A 26469-nucleotide genomic window follows, 5' to 3' on the forward strand; every position below is an offset into this window, starting at 1 on the left:
CAGATGCAAGAACTGATTGCGATTTGCGATTTGCGGCACATGTTGCTAATCATAGGTCTTGTTTGCTAAACGGCGTAGCCAACTCGTAAATATTGTAATTGGAATCCTGCATGGCCAATCAATTGGCACATATATAAGGCAGAGATATAGATAGAACCGAGCTCAATTGCCGTTGGGAGGTTCTGTGGCTAGACACAGTTAGATAGCGCTCAGACACGATGGCCAATGGGGATTTCAAGTCATATCTTGGCCTGCTGTGCGGCTTCTTTAGCGAATACCGAACGGTTTTGAGGCACAAATCGCAGCAGCCGCCACGCTTCGCCATGAACTACAATCGTGCGTTTTTGGTGTATGGCTAAATCAAAATTATGGCTCAAAGTTTTGGCCAAAAAACGAGATGAAATAATTTCAACTAACTCGTTGCATTTTCCAGCATAATGGGCCTCTATCCGAATCGCTGCCTCTTAGCCAAATACAGCAACTACAAGCGCTGCAATCGCCTGCTCATGCTCAATTCGGCATCTCTGCTGCTGCCGATCATGTTCGCCATACACGAGTCGACGAATGTTGTTGATATGGGCGACGATATGGCCTGGATGATTGGGGTTAGCTTAGCCAATACGAACTTTATCCGCCACATAACTATGTCGTCCTCTGCCCCCACAGACAACTCTGATTGTGACCAAGAACTTGTATTTATATTGGCGAGCCAATGAGATCGATGAAGTCATTGAGAGCCTAAATTATTACGAAAGCTGCTTTAGGCCAACTCAAGGCTTCCAGCCAGCAGAAGTCGAATCGGAGAATGTGGAAATACGGCGCTGGCAGCGCTTGTGCTACTTGGTCGAAACAACTATGTTTTCTACTCTAACCTGCTGCATGTTCCTCTTCAACATGGCCATTTGCGTTCAGCCGTTGTTTTCGGATCGCGATTTGCCCTACCATGCGGTGTTTCCCTTTGGCTGGCACAGCTCCGTAGAGCATCCGCGCTCACACATGCTCATCTATATTTGGCAGTCCCTCACCTCTCAGTTCAACCTGTTGTCCATCTGCCAGGTTGACGCCCTGGGCATACACAGCATTCTACACACGGCTCTCAATCTGAAGATACTCTGCCTGGAGATGCAGAAATTGAGCAAGTTGCAGTTGACTGATTTGGAATTTCATGCCGAGTTTCGTAGGATCATACAATTCCATCAGCATTTAATAAGGTAAGGTGGTAATAAATAGTGAGTTGATTCTGGAGGAAATCATGGATAAAATTCGAATCTGGGAACGAGTATATAGACAGTATAAGATTGCCTTCCTAACTCCCTTTCGCAGCACTGTCGAGAAGAACAATCGGCTATTCCATGGCGCTTTCATAGCTCAAATGATCGCCAGCTTTGCCTTGATATCGATGTCTACCTTTGAGGCCATGGCTGCTGCAAGTGATCCGAAGGTAGCTGCCAAGTTTCTGATCTTCATGTTTGTCACCTTTGTGCAGTTGTCCTATTGGTGCATCGCTGGAACCCTTGTCTCTACTCAGGTGGGCTCTCACCCTAACTCTATACTCTGTATATATCTCTAAGTGGTTATTCCTTTATCAGAGTACGTATGTGGCTCAGGCTGCCTTTGAGCTGAAGGACTGGCATACCAAGTCAATTTTCATACAACGTAATATTCTCTTTATGATCAGCCGTTCCCAGAAACCTTTGCTCTATGAGGCAAAGCCATTTCCGCCCTTTACCCTGGCCACCTACTCAATTGTAAGTCACATGGGTTTTCCTCAAAAATATATTCGGCATTATATGGATCTTTTGTCTTTTACAGATACTTCAGCAGTGCTATAGAATTTTAGCTTTGCTGCGTGAGGCCATGTAAGAGCTTTGAGGCAAATGGATTTTACGAAATATATGCGATATATATGTATATATTTATATATGCGAATTTGTAATAAATATACCCTGTGTTTAGTTTAAATTGAGATTGATGTACTGATGTCTTCCAAAAGAATCTATATAAATATGAACTGCACTGATGGAAATAGAATTTAGGCTGACTTAGTCTGCCTAAGAGAGATGACAACTAACTAACCTTTAAAATCGATAAATATCGTTACCAAGGATTTAACGCTACACAGAGTAGTCTCTAATAAAGTTATATACATACAAATGTATTTAGTATAGTAGGTATATAAAGTTCTGTTAGGAAGCATAGATGATTAAATAAGATCAAGGAACAACTTATCAAATGATCAAACAGATCTTCACGTTCAGTTCCGGCATTACCTAAACTCTCCTCGCTAAGTAGAGTAAGTTTTAGTCCGCTGCACAGTTCAATCTCTTCCTTGAATTTTTATGACAATCTCTTATAGTATAAGAGTATAATATATATAGACAATATTTTCATTTGACTTATCGTATCTTGTTGATTTTTACAGGGTATTTAATCAGGAAATTATTACAATATAATATCTAGTCCTCATCTTCAAATCAAATAATATACCATCTGTATGAAGAAATAAAGCAAATTACCTGAATTTATCTGAGCTAGTTATTCTAGTGAAAATCTCATTATAATGGGCATGAGTTTGGACTGTTCTATCCATCCATTTGTACCTCCGCTTTAAGCGCTCAATAAACCTTAGACCAAAACAAAGCCCCTTCTACAACAGTTGGACATCAATTAAAACTGAACTACTATACATAAAATTGCCCTAAACGCACTTAATCTATGTTAAGGATCGCTTATCTATCATCAACCTTGATTCCACCACCATTAATCACTTTGCTCCCACAATTATAGGAGTAATTAAAACAAGCCGTAACTAACTGAAGAGCCTTTTGCATCTGTCGGTGGCTCAATGCAAGCGCCTACAATGGGCAATTACTTGCAATTTCCTTAGGGCGTAAAGCTTCTGCTATTCAGATGCAAGAACTGATTGCGATTTGCGATTTGCGGCACATGTTGCTAATCATAGGTCTTGTTTGCTAAACGGCGTAGCCAACTCGTAAATATTGTAATTGGAATCCTGCATGGCCAATCAATTGGCACATATATAAGGCAGAGATATAGATAGAACCGAGCTCAATTGCCGTTGAGAGGTTCTGTGGCTAGACACAGTTAGATAGCGCTCAGACACGATGGCCAATGGGGATTTCAAGTCATATCTTGGCCTACTGTGCGGCTTCTTTAGAGAATACCGAACGGTTTTGAGGCACAAATCGCAGCGGCCGCCACGCCTCGCCCTGAACTACAATCGTGCGTTTTTGGTGTATGGCTAAATCGAAATTATGGCTCAAAGTTTTAGCCAAAAAACGAGACGAAATAATTTCAACTAACTCGTTGCATTTTCCAGCATAATGGGCCTCTATCCGAATCGCTGCCTCTTGGCCAAATACAGCAACTACAAGCGCTGCAATCGCCTGCTCATGCTCAATTCGGCATCTCTGCTGCTGCCGATCATGTTCGCCATACACGAGTCGACGAATGTTGTTGATATGGGCGACGATATGGCCTGGATGATTGGGGTTAGCTTAGCCAATACGAACTTTATCCGCCACATAACTATGTCGTCCTCTGCCCCCACAGATAACTCTGATTGTGACCAAGAACTTGTATTTTTATTGGCGAGCCAATGAGATCGATGAAGTCATTGAGAGCCTAAATTATTACGAAAGCTGCTTTAGGCCAACTCAAGGCTTCCAGCCAGCAGACGTCGAATCGGAGAATGTGGAAATACGGCGCTGGCAGCGCTTGTGCTACTTGGTCGAAACAACTATGTGTTCTACTCTAACCTGCTGCATGTTCCTCTTCAACATGGCCATTTGCGTTCAGCCGTTGTTTTCGGATCGCGATTTGCCCTACCATGCGGTGTTTCCCTTTGGCTGGCACAGCTCCGTAGAGCATCCGCGCTCACACATGCTCATCTATATTTGGCAGTCCCTCACCTCTCAGTTCAACCTGTTGTCCATCTGCCAGGTTGACGCCCTGGGCATACACAGCATTCTACACACGGCTCTCAATCTGAAGATACTCTGCCTGGAGATGCAGAAATTGAGCAAGTTGCAGTTGACTGATTTGGAATTTCATGCCGAGTTTCGTAGGATCATACAATTCCATCAGCATTTAATAAGGTAAGGTGGTAATAAATAGTGAGTTGATTCTGGAGGAAATCATGGATAAAATTCGAATCTGGGAACGAGTATATAGACAGTATAAGATTGCCTTCCTAACTCCCTTTCGCAGCACTGTCGAGAAGAACAATCGGCTATTCCATGGCGCTTTCATAGCTCAAATGATCGCCAGCTTTGCCTTGATATCGATGTCCACCTTTGAGGCCATGGCTGCTGCAAGTGATCCGAAGGTAGCTGCCAAGTTTCTGATCTTCATGTTTGTCACCTTTGTGCAGTTGTCCTATTGGTGCATCGCTGGAACCCTTGTTTCTACTCAGGTGGGCTCTCACTCTAACTCTATACTCTGTATATATCTCTAAGTGGTTATTCCTTTATCAGAGTACGTATGTGGCTCAGGCTGCCTTTGAGCTGAAGGACTGGCATACCAAGTCAATTTTCATACAACGTAATATTCTCTTTATGATCAGCCGTTCCCAGAAACCTTTGCTCTATGAGGCAAAGCCATTTCCGCCCTTTACCCTGGCCACCTACTCAATTGTAAGTCACATGGGTTTTCCTCAAAAATATGTTCGGCATTATATGGATCTTTTGTCTTTTACAGATACTTCAGCAGTGCTATAGAATTTTAGCTTTGCTGCGTGAGGCCATGTAAGAGCTTTGAGGCAAATGGATATTACGAAATATATATGATATACATATATTTATATATGCGAATATTTAATAAAGAAATGTATGGATGAATTAAGTGAAAGTCGATCAAAATAAATAAAATAAATTAACTACAATCAAATCCTAGAATATCTCGAGATGTACGTGATATCTACCAGTCGGAGAGTCTCGATAAAAACAGGTGTACTAGTTTTCCATCTAACATTTAAGTAATTTTCAATTATGACAAGGCCAACACCTTGAATTGACAACTAGAAGTGGATGTAAGAAGTTGGCCAAGTGCCTGGTAAAATATTTGACATGCAGATTAGTTGCTCGACAGGTAACTCAATTGGACAGTCAATTTGGAGAGAAGAAAATCTGATTTGACACTGTGCTAGAAGGCAGACGAAGATCCAGCTTGACAAGTTGTTAAGGCGCCAGTTAACCGTGATGAGGGAATTTAACAGCTGCTAAACCTCACTGTAAAGGTTACCACAATTTGGCTATGAAATGTACTTTAAATTAATCAACTGCTCAACTGTTTTTATTGAAAAGCAGAGAAGTCTTCGTCTCTTTTGCGACAATATTTACCAGCTACTCAACATCATTGTAAAGTGCCCAGTAAATTGAACAATAACCAATTTACTGTTAAGTGGAAGGGCTTGAAATGCTGCAAATGCATTTGCATGACATGCCACGCCCTTGGCTCATTAAAGCTCAAGCCGCGCCCACTTAAATATACACCAGGCACACACACCCCACACAGGTGCTAGCTGCAAAGCGCATAATATTTAAATAATTCTGCAATTGACGATGACCGCTGATGGGTTGAGACAGTGTGTGTGGTGTGTCTCTCCAGCCTCGAACTTATTCAGACGTGAAGCGCATTCACATTCACATTCACATTCAGACTCTACAATCAACTCTATATATGTATATATATACAGCTATATACAGCTTCGATTCTGGCGGACAATGAAGCGCGGGCGCAGCAAACGTTTAGCTGCTGGCTTTTGGAGCAGCGCGCTTGCCCTTCACACGGGCTGGGAAAGTAGTTGAACCCGAATGTTGTTCATGAATTTGGCAGCATATAGAGTATATACACATATGTATATATCTATATGTGTCTGTGTCTGCTACGCCCACAGGTGTCATTATGGTTAGCGTTCAATGTGCGCCCTGTACATTGGGCCATAACGATTTGCTGTATCGAGGCAGAACAGCGACGCACACAGCACTCACACCTGCACGCAGCTACAACACACCCAAGCAAGCTGCCTGTACAGAGGTGTGCGTGTGTGTCCATTGTCAACTCTGCTCCGATGGAGTTTTGTGCGCTGATTAACATTTGAATTGAAATTTACAAAAAAAAATTATTTAGAACTTTATGTTCGGTTTTTATTTTTTGTAGCTTTTGCTGTTGTTGTTGTCTCCACATCTAATTAATTCCTCTTTGGATCCATTGTTAACTGTGGAGTTGCTGCTGCCACCCCCGGCCGCCGGCTAATGTTAATGGTACATTGAGGTAATGTACCGATCCAATTGCAGCCGCAGCCACAGCCCAAAGCCAGAGCGACAGAGCTCAAAAGTCTGCCCAGCGGCCAACGCATTTAGTTTGTCGCAAATAATTCTAACGATCGGTCGAGTTTTTTGATCGAGCGTCCCCCGGAGTTAAACTCTGATTAAGTGCTAAGTGATTTATTAAATAACAGATTTAAGGCATTCGAAGGTCCTTTTCTGTTAAAGCCAAGGTGTGTGTAAAATATTTGTTGAAATTCAATGTGAAAATAATGTGTTCAAGGATCTGCTAAGGATCAGGCACTTGTGATATTTATAGGGAAATTGGAGTACTATTTTAGCTATAAAAGAAATTAAATATCCTTAAAATTTATGTGATAAATCTTCCAAATATTTTTTAAACTTTGTGAACACAATTTTGAATATTATCAAAAGTTTTTTTAATGTAAATATTTAAAAAAAAAAAATTAGAAATAAATAAAAATATAATAAAAAACAATATAAAAACATTTAAAACAGGAAAATATTTTCACTGCAGAAATTACCATGAAATTTTTATCAAAATAATAAAAAATTATATTTAACAAAAATTAAAAAAAAATATTACATATAATATAATAAAATAAATAAGCAATGTAATATTAAATGGAAAAAAGTGAAATTGAATGAAAAGAATGAAATAGAGAAAAAATTATTTTAAAAAAATAAAATAAAATAAACTAAGAATCAAGTAAAAAAAATTTAATTATAAAGGAAAAATAATAATAAATTAAAATTAAATTAAGTAAATAGTGAGCATTTAAGATTTGCATATTTTAAATTAAAAACAGAAAAAAATTTATTTAAAAAAAAAACAATTTTAACGAAAAATTTCTACGACTAAATATAGTATTTGTTACGTGTACACTACAGGCCTTCTTTATATAGGCCTTGAACAAGTCGAAGACTACTCAAAAAATTCTAAACCGTCGCTTTCCCATTTCACATGCAACAAAGAAAATCCATTTCAAAAATTCCATCACATAAAAAAATAAATTTGTCCATGATACAGCCGAATCACTCTAAAAACCCCTTTGAGGTCAATGCGACAGCTTAGTAAGTTTTCCTTTTCAGCAAAAAAAAAAAAAAAATGGTAAAAATCCGAACTAAAAGCTAAAAACTGGATTTGTATTGTGTTAAGCATAAATAGAGTTGAGTGGTACAAAGAGCCGGAAGCAACATCCGGAGTTGTGGATCGATATGAGCAAAGCTACACGTAGCATTGTTCGCCTATTCGTTTAATGATCCAATTTGGCGTTACGCATTGTGCACATTATGGTGCTGTACTTAGAAATATTTAACTATTCATATGACTCTGTTTGTTTTTTAGTTCTAATTCCAATTGTGGGGGAGGGGATGGATTTGGTGGCACTGGTGAAATTTTTAGTCACTTATTGAGGTCGAGCTGTAAATTGGTCAGCCTACGAACTGATTCGACCACATTTGATAAATACTCATTATTGAATTATACATATATAGCAATTCTAGAACACGCGATCGCCCACTGAATGTGATTTGCTGCTAATAATGCCGCGATAAACTTTTGGATAGTGTGCATTCAGTTCTAGAGCGACATGGAATTGCGCTTAATATTAATAGCCACGCTGGCTTGCCTTGCCTTGAGCCAGAGCTATGGTAAGTACTAGAGATTCCTCGTTCAGTATTGCTCTAAGCCATCTTGCCTCACTCCCAGCTCAAACCACCTGCAAGAATGGACTGGGTCGTGTGCTCTATGAGCGCCTGCCCAATCAACAGCTGCAGGGCTACGATGACGACGTGGTGCGAGACACTGCACCACCATTCCGCGTGCTGGAAAAGTGTCAGGATCTATGTCTGCGCGATCGCACCGGCACCAATAATCTAGTGCGCACTTGTACCAGCTTTGACTTCCAGCCCGGCAGTCGGATCACCTCGTTCGGTGGCACCTCCGAGTACGAGGAGTCCCTCTGCTACCTCACCTCCGAGCAGGCTGGACCGGAGGGCATTGGCAGCCTGATGCTGGTGCCGAATAGTGTGCACTTTAACGAGATCTGTCTGACATGTGAGTGTGTTTGGCTGTGTGTGTGTGTGTGGGTGTTGACACCGTTTCCAATTGGCATGCTCAAATTGCTCTCTTCATCCAACTAATTGCAGCCAGCCGCCCCGAGCGTGAGTGTCCCAGTCGACGATATGTATTCGAGCGACATCCGCGCAAGAAATTGAAACTGCCCATCAGCGACATCAAGGAGGTGAGTGAGGGATCAGCAAAGGTGTTACTCTAATCTGAATTGGGGGAGTCAGGGAAGCAGTGAAATAGAATACTGCAATTTAGCAAGCTGTTTCTCTGAGTCAAAAGAAGAGAAAAGGGGATTCCTCGACTTTAAATTCTATGTACTGATTATCCACTGAGTCAATAATAAAACAGTTAGAGGTCGAGTCGTAGAAGAAGAACGAATTCTCTACTTCAACTAAAAGTTAATAGAGAATAAAGATTCGCAGCGTACACTTTCTAAAGTCAAAAGAAGAACGTTTTATCCATGCCGATTAAAGTAAAAGAGATAAGCAGTCTTCACTCTAACACAGAAGGAGAGGGGCTTTATTTTGCCACTCTAATATGCTATAATTATATTGTTTCCTCAGATAACAGCCGCAAATCGTTCGGACTGCGAGGACAAGTGTCTGAATGAGTTCTCATTTGTGTGTCGCTCGGCTAACTTTGATTCGACGATGCGCTCCTGTACGCTCAGTCGCTTCACTCGACGCACACATCCAGAGCTAATGGAGGATGATCCCAACTCGGACTATCTGGAGAATACGTGCTTAAATGGCAAGCGCATACAATTTAGCTACCAAAATGGTCTAGAATTAAATTCTCTCATTTATAGCTGAGCGACGCTGCGACGGACTGGCCGTGTTTGTTAAGGAGGAGAATAAGCGCCTGGGCGGTCCTTTTGAGGTGGATATTTTTAATAATATGACGCTGGAGGAGTGCCAGACTATGTGCTTGCGTGCCGAGAAGTAATGACTGCGCTTGATACTTCAAAAATACATTAGGCTAATCGAAAGAAAAACTTTTTCAGATACTTTTGCCGTTCAGTTGAGTTTGATGATCAAAGCAAACAGTGTATACTGTCTGAGGAGGACTCCATTTCGCAGAAGGATGACATTAGCATTAGCTCCAGTCCCACACATCATTTTTATGATCTTGTGTGCCTCGATAATCGTAAGTGGCCAAACACCAGTTAGCGCCTCGGCTCAATGGCAAACAGGGCAGAACTGGACAGCGTGGACTAACTAGGACAGACAGGGACTGAGACTAGCCTAGACCAGACAGCAGCCAGCACGTTAAGTGCGCCATTAAGCGCTGCCCATAAAGACTTATGCTTCTGCTTCACTTTGATGTCTGTGTCTAAGTTTTATGCCACTTGCCATTTGCTCTAGCTATTGCGGTTGCTCTAGCTGTATACTGTATACCGTATGCTGTTGTATTCCCGTTGCAGAACGAGCCACCGATTATCCAGATAACTCAGTCACCTCGCACCTCTTCTCGAGCGGCCGTCGGCCAGATACAGCATTCCAACGTTACCGCAACTCGCGACTGGGCGGCGAGTTTCACTCTGAGATCACGGGACGTTCGCTTAGCGAGTGCCTGGACGAATGCCTCCGCCAGACAAGCTTCCAGTGCAGGTGCGTTGTGGTTGTCGTTCTCTTTGTCTTGTATTTCTTGTTTTCTTCGGTATTTGGTATTTTTTATTTTTTTCTGTTTGCTCATTCGCTGTCTTCCAATGTGCCAACCCACACGAAAACTCTTTTTAACAAATTGCAGGTCGGCAGTTTATAGCGATCGTTTTCGTACTTGTCGCCTCAGTCGGTACAATCAAAAGGATGGCATGCGCATTATATACGATGCTGATTATGATTACTATGAGAATCTGATGTGTAAGTGCTGTAGCTAGCTAGCTGTGTCCACTAGTGCTAATGGAGTGGTTGCACCAATCTTTGTCTTCTTAGTGAACGTTGTGGGCGGAGGCAGTGGCAGCAGCGGCAATGGCAACGGTGGCGCCGACGGCGACGTTGGTCACGGTGGCAGCAACGATGGCAAGCGACCCGGTGATCACTCTGGCAGCAATTGGAGACAGCCTAACAAGCATGACGATCGCTACGGACCGGGGTCAACGGGTGCTGGCCTGGGCGGTCCCAGTTCTCATGGGGGCGGCAATAGACTGCCGCATGGGGAGGGCATTGATTATGGTCGGCCATACGATCGCTATCCCGATTATGCAGGCAATGAATACGGTAGATTACTTGCATATCATCACAATTGATGGCAATAATACTTTTCAATATATTAACAGATCGTTATCCTTATGGCGATCGTGATCGTGACCGCGATCGTTATCCACCCGATCGTTATGGCGGCTCTCGTTATCCGGGCATCGACGGCATGGGCATGGGCTATCCGGGTCGTCCCTACGATCGTTATCCAGATGATTATGGTACGTATTTACATAACTCTATGAACTATGAATAACAGCACGCTTCGCTTTGCCACTGATCTATACTGACAACTAATTTACTAACTCAAAAGACCGAGATCGTGATCGTGATCGTGATCGCTATCCGGAACGTTATCCACCCGATCGCTATGGAGACAGACGCTATCCGGAAAGGGACCGGGATCGCGATCGTGATCGTGACCTGCTGCCCTATCGCCCGCTGCCCTATCCGGCCATTAATGATAATACACTGCCCAGCGATCTGCCACATACGAGACCTTTTCCCCCCGATGATGATGCGCCCTATAGGCCGTATGGCTATGGCGGAGGGGGACGATATGGAGACCATCGCTATGACAGTCGTTATCCGGCACGTTATCCACCCAGTCGTGATCCAGTAGGCGGCTACACGGGTCGTGATGCGCCCGATAGCATATTCCCAGACAGACGCTATCGCCCCTCATCTATGGCCCCACCGCGCTATCCCTATGCGCCTGATTCGCGCGCGCCTCCCGGACGCTATGATGATATAGTGCACAGTGCTCGGCGTCCAGAACCCGAATCCGCTAAAAGGTATCCGCCAGCTCCACTAGCGCCCACGGGCAGCGCCAGCAAGTATGCCTCGACCCCAAATCGTTTTCCGGTAGGTAGCGAACGCTATCCCATTGACATCTATAAGTACGGCAATCGCTTGGGACCCAGCGACGTAGGCAGACGCCCCGGTAAGTAGAAGACACTAATCAACTACCCCGTCTAATATGACTACCCACAAATCTACTGAACAGATAATGAAAGCAGGATTATCGATTGCTAATTTATTCTACTGATCTCTAGTTAGTTTCAGATGCGAGCTACTGCAATATTTTACTTTTTAATAGTTTTTTTGTTGCTTAATAAAGAAATTTCTACTGAAGAAAAGTTTATGAACTCTATATTTTATATTTTCCGAAATATTTCTATGTAGATCTATTAATGAGTTTCCAGTGTATAAAAGCTTTTACAACATTTGAGCTCTAAGTTCTACACTAATACTCTCTCAACTAGAAATTGTTTTAGACTATAATAATTTAATTATCGAGAGCTTCGCACTCTATAAAATTGCATACTTTTAGTAACTCGTTCTTAAATTGGCAATGCAATGAGATCAGCAGAATAATTTTAGGATTTTTAATTAATAATTATTTATATTGAATGCTATGTATATGTATTTCTGTTCAGCTTTAGATCGTCCGCCGCCTTACTATGACTACGACTATGAGGAACGCTATGGCGATCGGTATGCACCTGGACCCTATGATCGCGAATATGATGGACCACCGGCACGTCGACCGCCCTTGGGTGGTCCCTATGGTCGCTATGACACGCCCTTTAATCGCCCCTACGGAGGTGGTAGTGGCGGCGGCATTGGTGGTGGCCTCGATGATCGTCCCATACCGGTGCCCGGTCTCGGTCTGGGCCTCGCACATCCGCCCACACCATACGGTGGGGGATCGCATGTGGGCGTACCTGTTGGCGCTGGTCCACCGCGTCCGCCCATAACGCGCTGCGAGGAGAGCGATAATTTCAAGCAGATCGCAGCCAGACACAAAATGCGGCGTCATTTCGTCCGACGCGCTCTAATCGTGCCGAGTCTGATACAGTGCGAACGGGAATGCATCGAGAGTCGAGACTTTGTGTGCCGCAGCTTCAACTACAGGTAAGCCAGCGAAGACAGACAGACAGAGAGAGAGAGAGAGAGATGTGGCACAGATAAAAGCAGCTACAACTGCAATCGCAATCGCAATCGCATATTCAATTTGCAGAGACACCGCCTCCAGCTATGATGATCGGGATCGTGAACGTGATCGCGAGTCGCCCAACTGCGAACTAAGCGATCGCGATTCACGTGAGCTGGATATACACGATCCGGGTTCGTTCGATGCCTCCAACTATGATTTCTACGAGCGCAGCATTGGACGCAGCGACGGCGAATGCATGGATGGTAACAATGCTGCAGATCTATGCTTCTTCAATTGACTAAGACTAATTGCCCATTGCAGTTACGCAGACGTGCAACGAGGAGGGCATGGAGTTCACCATACGCACGCCTGAGGGGTTTTTGGGTAGAATTTACACATATGGATTTTACGATCGCTGCTTCTTCCGTGGCAACGGCGGCACCGTCAATGTACTGCGGATTAGCGGACCCCAGGGCTACCCAGACTGTGGCACACAGCGTGTAAGTAAATTTACAACTCTATGCATTAATCACGTTCGTTGATCTCGCGCTTGATTTTATCTTGCAGTACGGCGACACGCTGACTAATATTGTAGTCGTGCAGTTCTCGGACAATGTACAAACAAGTCGCGATAAGCGCTACAATCTCACTTGCATCTTTCGAGGCCCCGGCGAAGCGGTCGTCAGCTCTGGCTATATCGGCGCCGGGTAAACATTAGCCATGATGATTATGATCATTATCTCTGTTGATGATTAATACTTAACTCTGTCTTGCCATCACAGCTCGGGCAGTCCCATACCCATCGAATATTTGCCAGCCGAGAACACGCTGAGCTCGAAGGTGCGTCTGAGCATTCTCTATCAGGGCAGGCCCACAACAACCATCGCTGTGGGTGATCCTCTCACATTCCGACTGGAGGCACAGGATGGCTACAATCATGTTACCGACATATTTGCTACAAATGTGGTGGCTAGGGATCCATACTCTGGGCGCAGCATACAGCTAATAGATCGCTTTGGGTAAAATATTTATAGAAACTTTATAGGAATTTCCCTTGACTCGTATTTTTGTCCAGCTGCCCTGTGGATCCTTATGTCTTCCCCGAGCTGGACAAACTGCGCGATGGCGACACACTGGAGGCACGCTTCAATGCCTTCAAAATACCCGAATCCAATTTCCTAGTGTTTGAGGCGACAGTTAGATCCTGTCGCGACGGCTGTCAGCCCGCCTACTGTCCCGGCCCGGCGGGTCGTCAGGAGCCCTCCTTCGGGCGCAGGCGACGCAGCTTGAACCTAACCGAGGAAATGCCCGAGCAGGAGATCACGGTGGTAAATAGCACCACAGTCAGTGCTACAATGGGTGGTGCGCAGTTGAATGCCACTCAGGAGAGTGACAAGTCCAAGGAGAATGAAGAACCAGAGCAAGTGCGAGAAATGATTGAAGTAGGTTTCTGATAATTGATTGGAGATGGATATAATGCTGAAGAGAATTATTTTTTGTTCAGGTTTTTGAGACTCGCGAGGAAATTGAGAAGGAATCCTATCCACGCAAACTCGTGGCCCCCGTGGAAACTGTTTGCATGACGCCCGCGGAGTATCATGGCCTGATCACAGCCATAATATTGCTAATGATTCTGCTGTTTAGCATTACGCTAGTTGCAGGATTGGGCTACAGGTGAGGGAGCTCATTGGTAACCCAATTTGCTGTCCGTTCGCTATCTACATCTTTCGTTGCAGACGCTATTGGAAATCTATATCAAAGAATCGTCTGGTGGATCGCCACTCACCCATACACTCGCTGGGTCATTCCCACTCCTCGATACGCACCCACGAGCGCTTCACCGAAATTGGCCACATGCCAAATGGAAGTGGAGCAACTGGAACTGGATCTGTAACTGGAGCTGGCAGCAATCGCAGCACATCGAATCGCGCCTCAAACGCTTTTCGCACCAACATGTCCATGTTTGGCGGCTCATTACATAAGACTTTTGCCACGGGGTGAGCACATCCAGTCTAGACTAGTCCACTTATCGCTTAAGCTGACGAAATCTCTGCTTTCTGCTTACAGCAATTTGGCGCGCATGTGCCAGCTGCCAGTGATAAATCCCATACGCACTGCCGGCAACTCCAACCATCAGTTCGAGGATCCCAGTGAGCCCATCTACACCGATCCCTCGCTCTTCGAGCGCTCCAGGTAAACTCAATTTGAATGCTCGCTCACTTTCGATCTGATTGTGTGAATTTTATTTCGTCTCAGCTCTAGCAAGCCGCTTGCCATTAGAACCGTACGCAATTGTAAATATATAAAAACTATTTGGAATTTTCTGTTTTTGTGTGATATTTGTGTCTAATCAAATGCGCACTAGAGCGGCCTACAGATGCATAGCTGCATCTTGTTGCAAATGCCATCACGTCCGCCAGCTATTTGGCATCTGGTAGTGCACCAATCGCCCTGCAGGGCACAGACGTCCGTAAATGTGGGCAAATCGCCCACAGCTGAAGAAAACGTTAACAACAATTAATCAGCTAAACCGTTTTACGTATTTCTTTTCTATATTTTTTTGCTATCTGCCAACTTACATGCATTCGCCTGAACTAACCAGATTAACCATATAAATAGACACAAGTACTTCATATTTTTTTTTCAATCTTTAAATGCACAAATCTCGAGAGACAGCCAAAGACTAAAGTGAAGCTTTCGCATCTGTTGTAGCTCTGGGCATGTGCTCTCCGATAATGATAAGGCTTATCAGTCAACATTTCGTACAAGACGCTCAATCTAACACGAAAAGCTAGTGTCTCTTACATATAATTAGATTAGTCACAATATACATGCATCTATATATTTCTGATTTCTGTTTAATATATTTGTTGTTTTCGTTTCAATACAGATCGCTGCGAAGTCTGACCATGGTCGCCGAGTCGGAAGATAATCAAGAGGTCTAAAATGTAATGCACAAGGAAATTTTGCTCGTCTTCTTGTGATTAGCTGTAAATACCAAGCGAAACCATCTGCCTAATAATATATATACATATTGAACTGAACAATTCAGTTTTTTATTACGGATATATCCAATACACATCTACAGCCCACTGCATTAGGCTACTGCACGTGCATTCGGTTACCTCGACTTGCGTTTCGAGGCTCAATATCAAATATATTGATAATCCAAGTAGATCTAAGGCAATTCAAATCGAATATCGATCTATATTAATCTTAATAACAACAGCAAATACCAAAATCTCAAACACACAATTATTTCTACATAACTAAGATATTTAAATTATATACTATATTAAATGCAATAAAACTCAAAAACTTATCCATACCAAAAAAATTAACTTTGAGTTTATTAGATTTTTCTTTACTATGATATCTCATAGAGCATAAACATGAATCATATTATTTATTATGCGATAATGATTTATAAAAATCAGCACGATGGTTTTCTAATCTGTTTATTTTTCAGATATCTTAGAGATTCGTCGCAGTCGTTAGCAGTCTTACTTCAAAGCCAATTAGATGACTGGTTTATATGAATATGGTAAACTTATAGTAATCTGAGCGTATTTGAAATATTCATTAAAGAAATGGAATATTAGGTAAGTGAGGGGCTTACGACCATTCAAAAATATTACCCTATTTTCTCTAAACTCAATTTTCAATTTATATTTTTTAGCAGAAGCTCAAAGAACCCATTCAAAAAATTATATTTGTTTAGAATAACTATTAAAAAAATTTTAATTCTCGAGCAATGATGAGTTTTTTTCATACAAAACGTGACCGTTTACAGTTATTTTTAACTAAAGGCTTATGTAAGAGCCCTTTTTTTGTGTAAGTGCACATTTATATTATAGCATAACTACTCAAAAATACATACATCAAAATATATAATTGTTTATACATGTGAATACCGGGCTTTATCGGTACGGGGTTTTTCTGCGTCTAGCCAAAAATTCGTGCCGCTTTGGCTAAGAACTGTGAACGTGTTAAAAGACGCACCAGCACGAAACTATTTCTATGCGTAATTCTCGCCTACGTGTAAATATTAAAAACTAAAATAAACAATTACAGAAGAAACGCTTCACGATTGTCAATGACAATTACGAGCGGGTTACATGAATGGTTCTCAGCTTCCACACTGAACAATATCTTTGATCTATACTAACTTATAACTATTTAAAATATTCAATAATACGAGCAGCTATGGATTGATAGACGCTTGTTGCTATGCCAAAGCATGCAAACTATATCAGGCCCAGTTGGTTTTTTTATCATACCGCATGGAAGCATTTCGCTTAATCATTGTGCGATTGTTGTTCCGGCATCAACAACTGCAACAGCATCGATCACGTCCACGAGCTAAGCTAAATGGGACAGAGTGGCGATGGCAGACTATGCAATACCCTGGATTATGATGCTGAAGATGTCAAGAGTTCATATCGATGAGGAACCGAGAAATAGGTAGCAAGAGAAACCGTCAAGGATGTGTATAGCCATATCCATATCTGACTACTTCTTAGATAAAGAGATGAGTAAGAGAGAGCTATAAATAGACCGTCTATCGGTAGCTGAATAAACAACAGATTTATGAATAAATGAATAAAAGGAAATCCATCGATGAGATGTCACAGGAAGCCAAAGTCAAATGGATGTATAGATACAAGGAAGAACTGCCGAAGAGATGGACGAGTCCCTCAACAAAACTAATATACTCATTATCACCACTATTATAGGGTACAATTACTCACACCATATGCAAGCTGTGGTAAATAAAAATCAAGAAAGCAAGAAGAACAACAACAAAAATTGTAGTCGCAACGGAAGCCAAATGCTCGCCATCTCGCTCCAGAGCCAAGCATCAAGATGAGCTTGAGTCAGGTATTCTTTGGGTCCGCAGCAATGCTGTGATGCTTTTGCAGCTTCTCTTCCGGTTCTCGGCGCACGTGGCGTGCACTCATGAATCGATGCAGCGCGCTTAGACGAAGTGAGAAAATGTTGTTGGCTTATTTTCTTGCAGCAGCGAGCAGCAAGAAGCGAGCAGCGACTGCGTTTAGTTTCTTCAGCATAAATCACGCATCAGCACATTTGGCATTTCAATTATGCAACATTCTTAAAGCGAACAAAGTGCATTTAAAAGCCGTGCACCACGACTCTAAGCCACAAGTAACAAACGAAGCGCGAGCGCGCCCGCAGCAAAGGATAATCAAAGCGCCAAATTCGGTTTCAACTAATGTGCAATCAAAAAACAAACAAAGTGAAGACGAAACCCAAAAACTGAAACAAATATTATATATGAACGATATCTGTAAACTGAGTTATCGAGTGGCTAATACAATGACGACCTGCATCTGGCTGCTGGCCCTTGTGGCGGCCATCAATGCCCGCTCGCTGCAAGTGCCGCGTGGATATGGCATTCCCCATCCTCCTCCACATAATCCGTACTATTACTCGCCCTATACCTATGCGGCTGCTAGAGCCTATGCTGGAGTTCGGCCCAGTCCGATGCTCTACAACCCGCCGGGCAGTTACTACGACAGCATTTACGGCGTGCACAGATTCCTGCCGGGTGGCGGAAATCCTATAGCTGTGGACTATGTAGGTTTAGTTGATCTGTGAATATCCATGTACGACAAGTTACATTTGTGTTTCCTTTCTTTTCGAAAGAACAATCGTTGCTCAAGGAATTACGTGGGCATTAAGCCCCATCCCGATCAGCAGCAATACTACTATGTGTGCCAACCCAACTGTGTCATCTTCAGCAAGTGCCCCGAGCTGAAGGTAGGCTAATCTCCCTCTGATTCTATTTGGCTTAGGCTATGATACAACTTCCCAATCATCTTGACCCATTCAGAAATTCAGTTCGAGCACTGGCCGCTGCGTGGAACGCGTGAATCCCGATTATCCACCGATTTGCAAAAAGGAGGGTCGATTCGCCTATCAATACGATTGCAGAATCTATTACAAATGCGATAGGAATTTGACGCCACAGCTCTACGGCTGTCCCACAGGCACCATATTCTCGCAACTGGAAGGCAAGTGCATACCCGGCGATGAGTGTCCTTCGACAGAGATATCGAACAGCGGCAGCTATATACCGGAAAACTGCGAGCTCAAGTTTCCCGAATGCACGACAGAGGGCACGTTTAGATCACCGAAGGACTGCGCCTTGTACTACACCTGCAAATTGCAGCCCAGTGGAAACTATTTGCAAACGCGTTTCAAGTGAGTTTCCTACGCAGTTCTAATCCCAATGCATATGCAATTTTATGGAACACCGTATCTTTCATAGATGTCCTGGCAACAACAGCTACGACCCGAAGCGAAAACTTTGCCGACCCCATCATGAAGTCGATTGTCAAGGCTATCTATCCTATGCGCCCATTTCGCCTTATCAGCCATATATCTCCGAAGCAGACTTTGACGCAGAGGCACAAGAGAAACAACCAGAGCAGCCAGAGACGAGCTCGATATCCAAGGACTCTAAAGCAGCAAGCATTGACAATCCTAAGCCAAGTGTTCAACTAGTTATATTGCCTACGAAGCCTACACCCAAACCAACAACGACAACAACAACGGTTGCCACGCCTACAGCGCCCACAAACAAATATCCAGACTATCCATCATATCCGTCGTATCCTTCGTATCCGTCATATCCGTCGTATCCGTCGTATCCTGCATACCCTTACTATCCCTCGAATCCCACATATCCTAACTACAACTACGGAAGTCCGCTAATAGAGCCAGCAGCGCTGCTTGAAGAGAATCCAGACCCAGAATCTTCAGTAAAAATTGTTATCATCCCAACAACGGACAAGCCAGCACCAGATTGTGATAAATACCCTCCGAAATACCCCTACCCTACATATCCTTCCTACCAAAAGACCGACTCCACCACAGCACCAACCACAACTTCAACTACAACTGTCAAAAGCACGGACGCTCCGACTAGTATCTTAGAGTTGAATACTTTTCAGATTCAACCGTCAGGTGTTGCCTTAAAAAGTTTAAGCCAGCAAAAAATTGTTATTTTGCCCCCGGCACCCAAAAGCACAATCCAAACAACAACTGAAGAGCCAATCATTACCACAGTGGTGCTCAGTACATCCGATGCACCATCTACAACTACCAAGCCAACACCTACTAGGCCAAAACCAACGAGGCCAACTGTCAGGCCACCACCAGCTACCACACCTTCAACGACAACAAAGACCTCTACAACAACTACAAAACCAAGCACAACAACTCCACAGCCAACGACAACAACAAGGCCGACAACGACCACAATAACCACTCCTAAACCAACAACAACTGTAAAGCAAACAACAGCGAAACCAACAACAGCTCCTACACAACCAACAACTCCTCAGCCAACAACAACTTCTCAACCAACAACAACAACCCAACCAACAACAACAACGTCTCAGCCCACAACAACTCCTCAACCAACAACAACAACCCAACCAACAACAACAACCCAACCAACAACAACTCCTCAACCAACAACAACAACGCCTCAGCCAACAACAACGCCTCAGCCAACAACAACTCCTCAACCAACAACAACAACTCAACAAACAACAACTCCTCAGCCAACAACAACTCCCCAGCCGACAACAACCACGCAGCCAACCACAACAACTCAATCAACGGCTCCAACAACAACAACTCCTCAACCAACAACAACTCAACCAACGACGCCTACAACAACAACGCCTAGGCCCACAACAACTCCTGAGATAACAACAAATAGTCCTGAGCCAACAACAACTGTAAAATCAACCACTTTCAAGCGAGAAACCACCAATGAGGTTACGACTTCCAAATTAACGACAAGTCCTAAGCCAACCACAACTAGTCAGGCCCAAACTACACCAACAACCCCCAAGCCAACAACTAACAAACCTACAACCACAACTCCTAAGCCAACAACAACTACTGAGGCAACAACAACTCCCAGACCATCAACTACTACTACTATACCAACAACAACTACAACATCGGAGGTAACAACTGGTAAACCAATAACAACTAGCATTCTAACGACAAGTTCGAATCCAAAAACTACGTCAAATCCAACTACAACACCCGAGGCCACAACAACTACTCCACCAACAACAACAACACAACCAACAACACAACCAACAACAACAACTCAACCAACAACAACTCCTCAACCAACAACAACTCCCCAACCAACAACAACTCCTCAACCAACAACAACTCCCCAACCAACAACAACTCCTCAGCCAACAACTCCCCAACCAACAACAACTCCTCAGCCAACAACTCCCCAACCAACAACAACTCCTCAGCCGACAACCACCCCTCAGCTTACAACAACTTCCAAGCCCGCAACCACTCCTCAATCCACAACAACACCTAAGCCAACGACAACTCCTAAGTCCACAACAACTCCTCAGCCAACAACTCCCACAACCTCTCCTAAACCATCCCCAACTGCCGATCCAACGACAACTCCTAGGCCTACAACAGCTGCTCAGCCAACAACAAGTCCTAAGCCAACGACAAGTTCTCAGGCAACGACAACTCCTAAGCCAACGACAACATCGAAGTCATCGACAACCCTCAAGCCAACCACAACGCCTCAACCAACAACAACCAAAACACCAACGACACCGCAACCAACAACCTCGATAGCGACAACAACCAAACAGCCAACGACTCTGCCGCCAACAACAACAAACACCACTGCAACATCTGAACTAACCACAGCCACCAAACTGCCCCCATGTCAACCTGAAGGTAAGTCCTAAACGAAAGTATATTATCCCAATGCCTCATTATACACGCCACTCCAAGTGGGCAGCTTTTACCAAATGTACACAGTCAACCACACTCAATCAACTACTTTACAGACACACAATGCATACAACAACAACAACAGCAACAACAACACCTCAACAACATCAAACACACAGAAACCGAAACCCAATTTGTTATAAACAAATCGAGCAAAAATCTATTTGGGGAAAGAGATTCGCCATCCTCGCTGTTATCCAAGAGCTTAGTTTCCAGCGAGGGTAGCTTAGATTATATGAACGATGAGCCCGAACCGGAAGTGGAGAGCACCACAGCGAAGTGGACAACGGAAAAGCCACTAGCGAAGCCCTCGACCATGTCCAGCATTGCTGCAGCACATATACTCAAAAAGCTCTTCCAAGTAATATCGACAACAGCTGCACCCGTATCGAAGGTAACCTTTGCCCAAATGGCGAGGCACAATTTGGCCACATCAAAGCCCTTTATAGCCGTGTCGTTGAGACAGTCGATCAAGCAGCTGACGCGCGAATTACCAATACCACAAAATGCCACCAAAGAAGCTGAAGCTGACGATTCGGAGTACTATGATAGCGAATACGATACGAATGAGCTGGAGAATGTGGTTGATAAGCATGATCTGGCAGATATAAAGTTATCAATGAACAGTACAACTGGCACCACCAAGAGCACCACTGCGGCTATAAGTTCAGTTGAAAGCACCACAAAGCCAATGGCCATACCAGCTGTTGCTGCTATTGATCCGCTAGAAACTAGCTCCAGTGTGCCCGTGCCAGCTGTAGCTAATGCAACTGTACCCAAGTCCGATGATAAAGATTACTCCGAAAACTATGTGGACTCGGACTATGCCAATGATGAGCCCATGGAAGAGGCTCAACAGACCACTGCAAAACCCGACTTGAATGCTCAAAAGCAGACGCTGATCCAACTGCTAAAGCAGAAAATAATCCAAGCAGCCAACACCGTAGCGCCTGCACCACAAAGCTCCACCACCACCAAGGCTTCAAACTTGTTTGCAAATGAAATTGCAAGCAGTCGAAATGACTTGAGCGTGCCAAAAAGCCTATTGATGAATCTGCTAAGACAGAAGCTGAGTAGAACGAGCACCACTTTAACACCACTCAGCAGTAGCAGCAGCAGTAGCAGCAGCAGCAGCAGCAGTAGCACAACTGCTGGCACCACAGCGCGTACCACAACAACCAAGAGCCTAAACGCAATCGGTAGCAGCTCAGAATACTACGACGATGAGGATTATGAGTATGTAAACGATGCAGAGGAAGCAGACAGAGCCACGAGCGCAGCTACAGAAGCCACCATTAAGCAGACAGCGCTTAGAGCCGCCACGGCCAAGCGACACTCCCTACTCCCGTCTCTCGACCAGGTGAATGGGTTAACGAGCGAGGCCAACCAGCAACAAATGTCCGAGACTTCTGCACTTAAGCCACAAAGTGTGCCGCTGCCTGTACCCGCATTTCTCAAGCAATCAGCGAAGCAATTTAATGAAATATCAAAGCATAAATCAAAGAATGACCATTTTCTAGATAGCAACAGCATAGTAAAAGCCAAAACAACAGCAACAACAACAATAGCTGCAAGCAATGCTCGCACCACACTATCAAATAGGGGCCAGGAGATAAAATCGAGTCGTACACAATTTTTGAAATCAAACAGCACCACAGTAAAACCCAACACAACAACCGCCAGCGCCACTAGCAACACACAGACAGAAGCAGCAGCAGCAGCAGCAGCAATCACACACCAACAGACGCTCACACCTAATGAAAATCCTACACAATTCCTATCAAACCAAAGCGTAAGTCCTACAACTACAACCACCAGCACCACTCGCGACACCCTTCCACGAGCTGCGGTAGCCACGCGCCAAGAGATGCCCACACTGAAAGAAAATCCTACACAGCAATCGAAATCGAACAGCACCACAGTAAAGCCTAAAACGACAACCACAACAACATCCAGCAGCACCACTCGCAATACACAGCCAACATCAGGACCCACACGGCAAGAGATGTTCACTTTTATGAAAAATTCAATACAGCAATTGCAACTAAACAAAAACACAGTAAACCCTAAAACAACAGCAACTACAATCCCCACCACAACCACGAGCACCACACAAGCGACACCGACAGAGAAGTTCAGAAATACACGTCAAGAAAAACTACAGACACTGCAAAGTCTAAATCAAGTAAGAGATTTAAAAACAGCAACCACCAGACCAACCACTCGCACCACTCAACAGACAAAAGTGCCAGCACCAACCACACACCAAGAGATTCTAACGGTTAATCAAAAGCCGTGGCTGCTGCAATCAAAGAATCAAAGCATACACCTAATGCCGCTACAAGCGGCCAGCGCTAGCAATAGCAACCCAGTGACTCACTCGAATCGTTCATCATTATTAGAGTATACAACGGCCGGCTACTATACGACGGAAAAGGTGCCCGAGCTAATATTGAAGGTATACGAGCCCATCGATGTGAAGGTCGTTTTCTGTCCCAGAAACTGTGACGAGGACCACGATCATAAATATGGTAAGCATCTGATATGATATATCCTTCATCAAATATATGTAATATATAATATCTTTGTCCAATCGCCAGACCCAGCTGATAATTATAAGTCGAATTGTACGACGGGTTGTGATACGCCCAATCCGAAAACTCATCACAGCGTAGATTTATGGTGGAAGCCACTCGAACTGAAGGATACGGCGGGTTTCCAGACAATAACATAGATACCCATATATATATAGACTACATCTAACCGCTCTTAATATGGCTAAACAACATTAACTATATTAAACTAAAACTACGTTCATACACTCATATATATATTTAGATATATATATAGTTACATATACATTTTATTAAACATAAATTGAATAAATTACAAATGAGTTTTTCTTAGCTTAATTAAGTATACTAGGTATACATATACATTAAACCCGCTTAATAATAACTTAAGCTCTAACTGGAAAATTGTTCAATATACTTAGTTCATGACTAGCGCAAATGAAACATCTTTTCAAATGCCTTGGTGGGTTAACGAACAAAGTTATGGAAAACCGGACAACTTAGGAAAAACTTTAATCTTAAATAATAAAGAATATGTTTATAATATGTAGATATAAATATATCTAGATTTAAAATTCAACAGGTCGACAGAACATACTAAATAAGTGTTGGACTATACTTTTCCAACTGCTTTACCCGCTTTACTAAATTTCAAACTTATTATGTTGAATTTTACTTCTGAATCATAAAAGATGCAAAAAGTGCAACCTTCAAGCTTAAAACTTAAATCATACATTAAACAATAAGAGTAGTCGCATATACCCTATATATACACTATGTACAACAGAAACTCTTAATACTGTAGGACTTTGCTGCCCTGCTGCCTAATCATCAAAGAAGAGTATTTCCAATATTCTTTTTTGTACATTTTTCCGACGATCCTTATTCATTTTCAACAGCTCCGTGGTGACCAGTTCGCCTAGTAAATGTTCCGAGGAACGTTGCATGCCATGTGGATTTGATGGCGTTTGGAACTTGCCAAAGTTGGAAGCATGTGAGCTACCTGCAGCCTGTTGCTGTGGTAGTTGCTGATAAAGCTGGAAAAGGAAATCCGTATTCGATGGAAACATATTCGGATGTTGCTGTTGTTGTTGTTGTTGCTGCTGCTGTTGCTGATGTTGTTGTTGCTGCTGTTGCTGCTGCTGTTGATTATTATTATTACCATTGACATTGCCATTTGAGCTGTTGCGTTGCATATTGATTGAATTGTTGTAGTGATTTTCATGGTGCAACATTGTCTGTGGTTCCATTAGATCAGTGCTATTGTCATCCGAGTCATCATCGGTGTCTTGGCCAAAATGTCCATTTGGATTAGACATACCATTGCTGGCATGCTGTGCATGATTGCTGACACCATTGGAGTTCAGTTGCACGCGGGGCTTCTTATTGTGATAATTGGACGAGGAATGCATTTCATCGCTGCTCTTATGACTGTAGTTAGCCTGAACATTGGATGAGGAATGTACAGCTGACTGTTGAGACGCTATTGCAGTCGATTGCTCCTCTTGCTGTGTGGTCGGAGTTACACCCATACCAGGCAGAGGGGACGACAGCGGTGATTTCATTGAGGAAGACGTTGAGGTAAGGCCACCTGTGCTGCCAGTGCCATTCATTATCGGCTCCTGATAGCCCTGCGACGAGTCAGCCATAACTGCGGCCACAGCTGCCGCCTGTTGCTGTTGCATTTGTGATTGTGATATATGCTGCAGTTGCTGCGAGGCTACGGCAGCCGCAAAATCTCTAAATATTTCCGCCTCTATTTTTACTTGTCCATTGACATTCTCTAGAGCTGAGGCGGCAGCTGTGCTGAGTGCATTCATTGGATGCTGCTGATCTACTGTTCCCGACTGCTGTTGTTGCTGATGATGATAATGATGGTTCTGACCACCGAAATGCGACATATTCTTGTGTGAGCTATTCGACTTGGAATCCACATTATATTCACTATAATTGGAGCTATTCGCCGATTGTGGTGAGGTCAAAAAGTTGGGTACGTTTCGGTAGGATTTACGCGGCTGTATGTGCTGATCCAGGAATTTCATTTTTTCCAAGTATGGACGGGATAAATGCTCATAAACAGGTGGATCGCCTTGTTTGCGTTGTGATACATAGCGTTCACGCAGATATTTCCATCGCTTCTTACACGTTTCCACTGCCAATCAAAGTGTATGTGTTTATTAAGTTTACTCAGCTAATTAGCGCAAAGTTGAAACTTTTTATTAGGCTTACCGTCCGTCCGCAGCTTCAACGCAATGAGCTGCCAAGCCTCGTCCTTGGTCTCGTATTTGCCGCCGCTGGCGCTACCATTTAAATAATACTTTTGCCGATTATAGATGACGCCGTGTTGAGCTACTTCATCAATAAGTTGCTCATCCATCATGATGTAGTCATAAATCAAATTATGATTTTTATTTTCTTGTTATTTGCCTGCGCTCCAGTCTTTTCGGCGATTAGCGATGTGCAACAACGTTGAGACAACTCATCTATCGAAGCGTCAAACAATCGATATATGTGGACTTTTTAACGATAGTTTTAGTATTTCTGCTGGCCATAT

The 26469-nt window shown here is 43.5% G+C and overlaps 6 protein-coding genes across 8 annotated transcripts; 4 read left to right on the top strand and 2 right to left on the bottom strand.

The window, feature by feature from the left end:
- Nucleotides 1–431: 431 nt before the first annotated feature.
- Nucleotides 432–1917, top strand: LOC6578413 (odorant receptor 47b). The gene is made up of 5 exons (XM_002004289.4): nt 432–605; nt 667–1211; nt 1324–1528; nt 1590–1748; nt 1813–1917. The coding sequence occupies exons 1-5, from the start codon at nt 438–440 to the stop codon at nt 1861–1863; spliced, it is 1128 nt and encodes a 375-aa protein (XP_002004325.2). The 5' UTR covers nt 432–437; the 3' UTR covers nt 1864–1917.
- Nucleotides 1918–3125: 1208 nt separating this feature from the next.
- Nucleotides 3126–4903, top strand: LOC6578414 (odorant receptor 47b). The gene is made up of 6 exons (XM_002004290.4): nt 3126–3256; nt 3341–3512; nt 3574–4118; nt 4231–4435; nt 4497–4655; nt 4720–4903. Exons 1-6 carry the CDS (start codon nt 3126–3128, stop codon nt 4768–4770), a joined length of 1263 nt encoding a protein of 420 aa, XP_002004326.2. The 3' UTR covers nt 4771–4903.
- A 1469-nt stretch (nt 4904–6372) lies between these two features.
- LOC6578415 lies at nt 6373–15794 on the top strand. 2 transcript variants are annotated; one of them, XM_002004291.4, is made up of 22 exons: nt 6373–6520; nt 7806–7961; nt 8020–8367; nt 8460–8554; nt 8946–9132; nt 9191–9323; nt 9386–9528; nt 9806–9992; nt 10132–10244; nt 10317–10601; nt 10661–10801; nt 10894–11523; nt 12020–12497; nt 12604–12782; nt 12841–13019; nt 13087–13226; nt 13302–13538; nt 13595–13961; nt 14024–14193; nt 14256–14516; nt 14587–14712; nt 15410–15794. In XM_002004291.4, the coding sequence occupies exons 2-22, from the start codon at nt 7901–7903 to the stop codon at nt 15462–15464; spliced, it is 4515 nt and encodes a 1504-aa protein (XP_002004327.1). In that variant the 5' UTR covers nt 6373–6520; nt 7806–7900; the 3' UTR covers nt 15465–15794. The 2 variants fall into 2 exon arrangements, with proteins under 2 accessions (XP_002004327.1, XP_043866967.1); XM_044011032.1 differs by having other exon boundaries at nt 7815–7961.
- Nucleotides 14740–15210, bottom strand: LOC26527940. Its single transcript, XM_015163133.3, has 2 exons — nt 15099–15210; nt 14740–15014 (listed from the first exon to the last, which is right to left on the bottom strand). The coding sequence occupies exons 1-2, from the start codon at nt 15151–15153 to the stop codon at nt 14881–14883; spliced, it is 189 nt and encodes a 62-aa protein (XP_015018619.1). The 5' UTR covers nt 15154–15210; the 3' UTR covers nt 14740–14880.
- Nucleotides 15795–17671: 1877 nt separating the features above from the next.
- Nucleotides 17672–24228, top strand: LOC6578416 (mucin-2). Of its 2 annotated transcripts, none has more exons than XM_044011033.1 (6): nt 17672–18117; nt 18187–18300; nt 18374–18744; nt 18812–21285; nt 21399–23873; nt 23943–24228. In XM_044011033.1, the coding sequence occupies exons 1-6, from the start codon at nt 17815–17817 to the stop codon at nt 24074–24076; spliced, it is 5871 nt and encodes a 1956-aa protein (XP_043866968.1). In that variant the 5' UTR covers nt 17672–17814; the 3' UTR covers nt 24077–24228. The 2 variants fall into 2 exon arrangements, with proteins under 2 accessions (XP_043866968.1, XP_043866969.1); XM_044011034.1 differs by having other exon boundaries at nt 17673–18117; nt 23745–23873.
- LOC6578417 (protein kinase 4) lies at nt 24188–26403 on the bottom strand. Its single transcript, XM_002004293.4, has 2 exons — nt 26145–26403; nt 24188–26067 (listed from the first exon to the last, which is right to left on the bottom strand). The coding sequence occupies exons 1-2, from the start codon at nt 26293–26295 to the stop codon at nt 24740–24742; spliced, it is 1479 nt and encodes a 492-aa protein (XP_002004329.1). The 5' UTR covers nt 26296–26403; the 3' UTR covers nt 24188–24739.
- Nucleotides 26404–26469: the final 66 nt, after the last annotated feature.

This window comes from Drosophila mojavensis, unplaced genomic scaffold (genome assembly GCF_018153725.1).
Source record: "Drosophila mojavensis isolate 15081-1352.22 unplaced genomic scaffold, ASM1815372v1 contig_80, whole genome shotgun sequence".
NCBI classification, from domain to species: Eukaryota; Metazoa; Arthropoda; class Insecta; order Diptera; family Drosophilidae; genus Drosophila; species Drosophila mojavensis.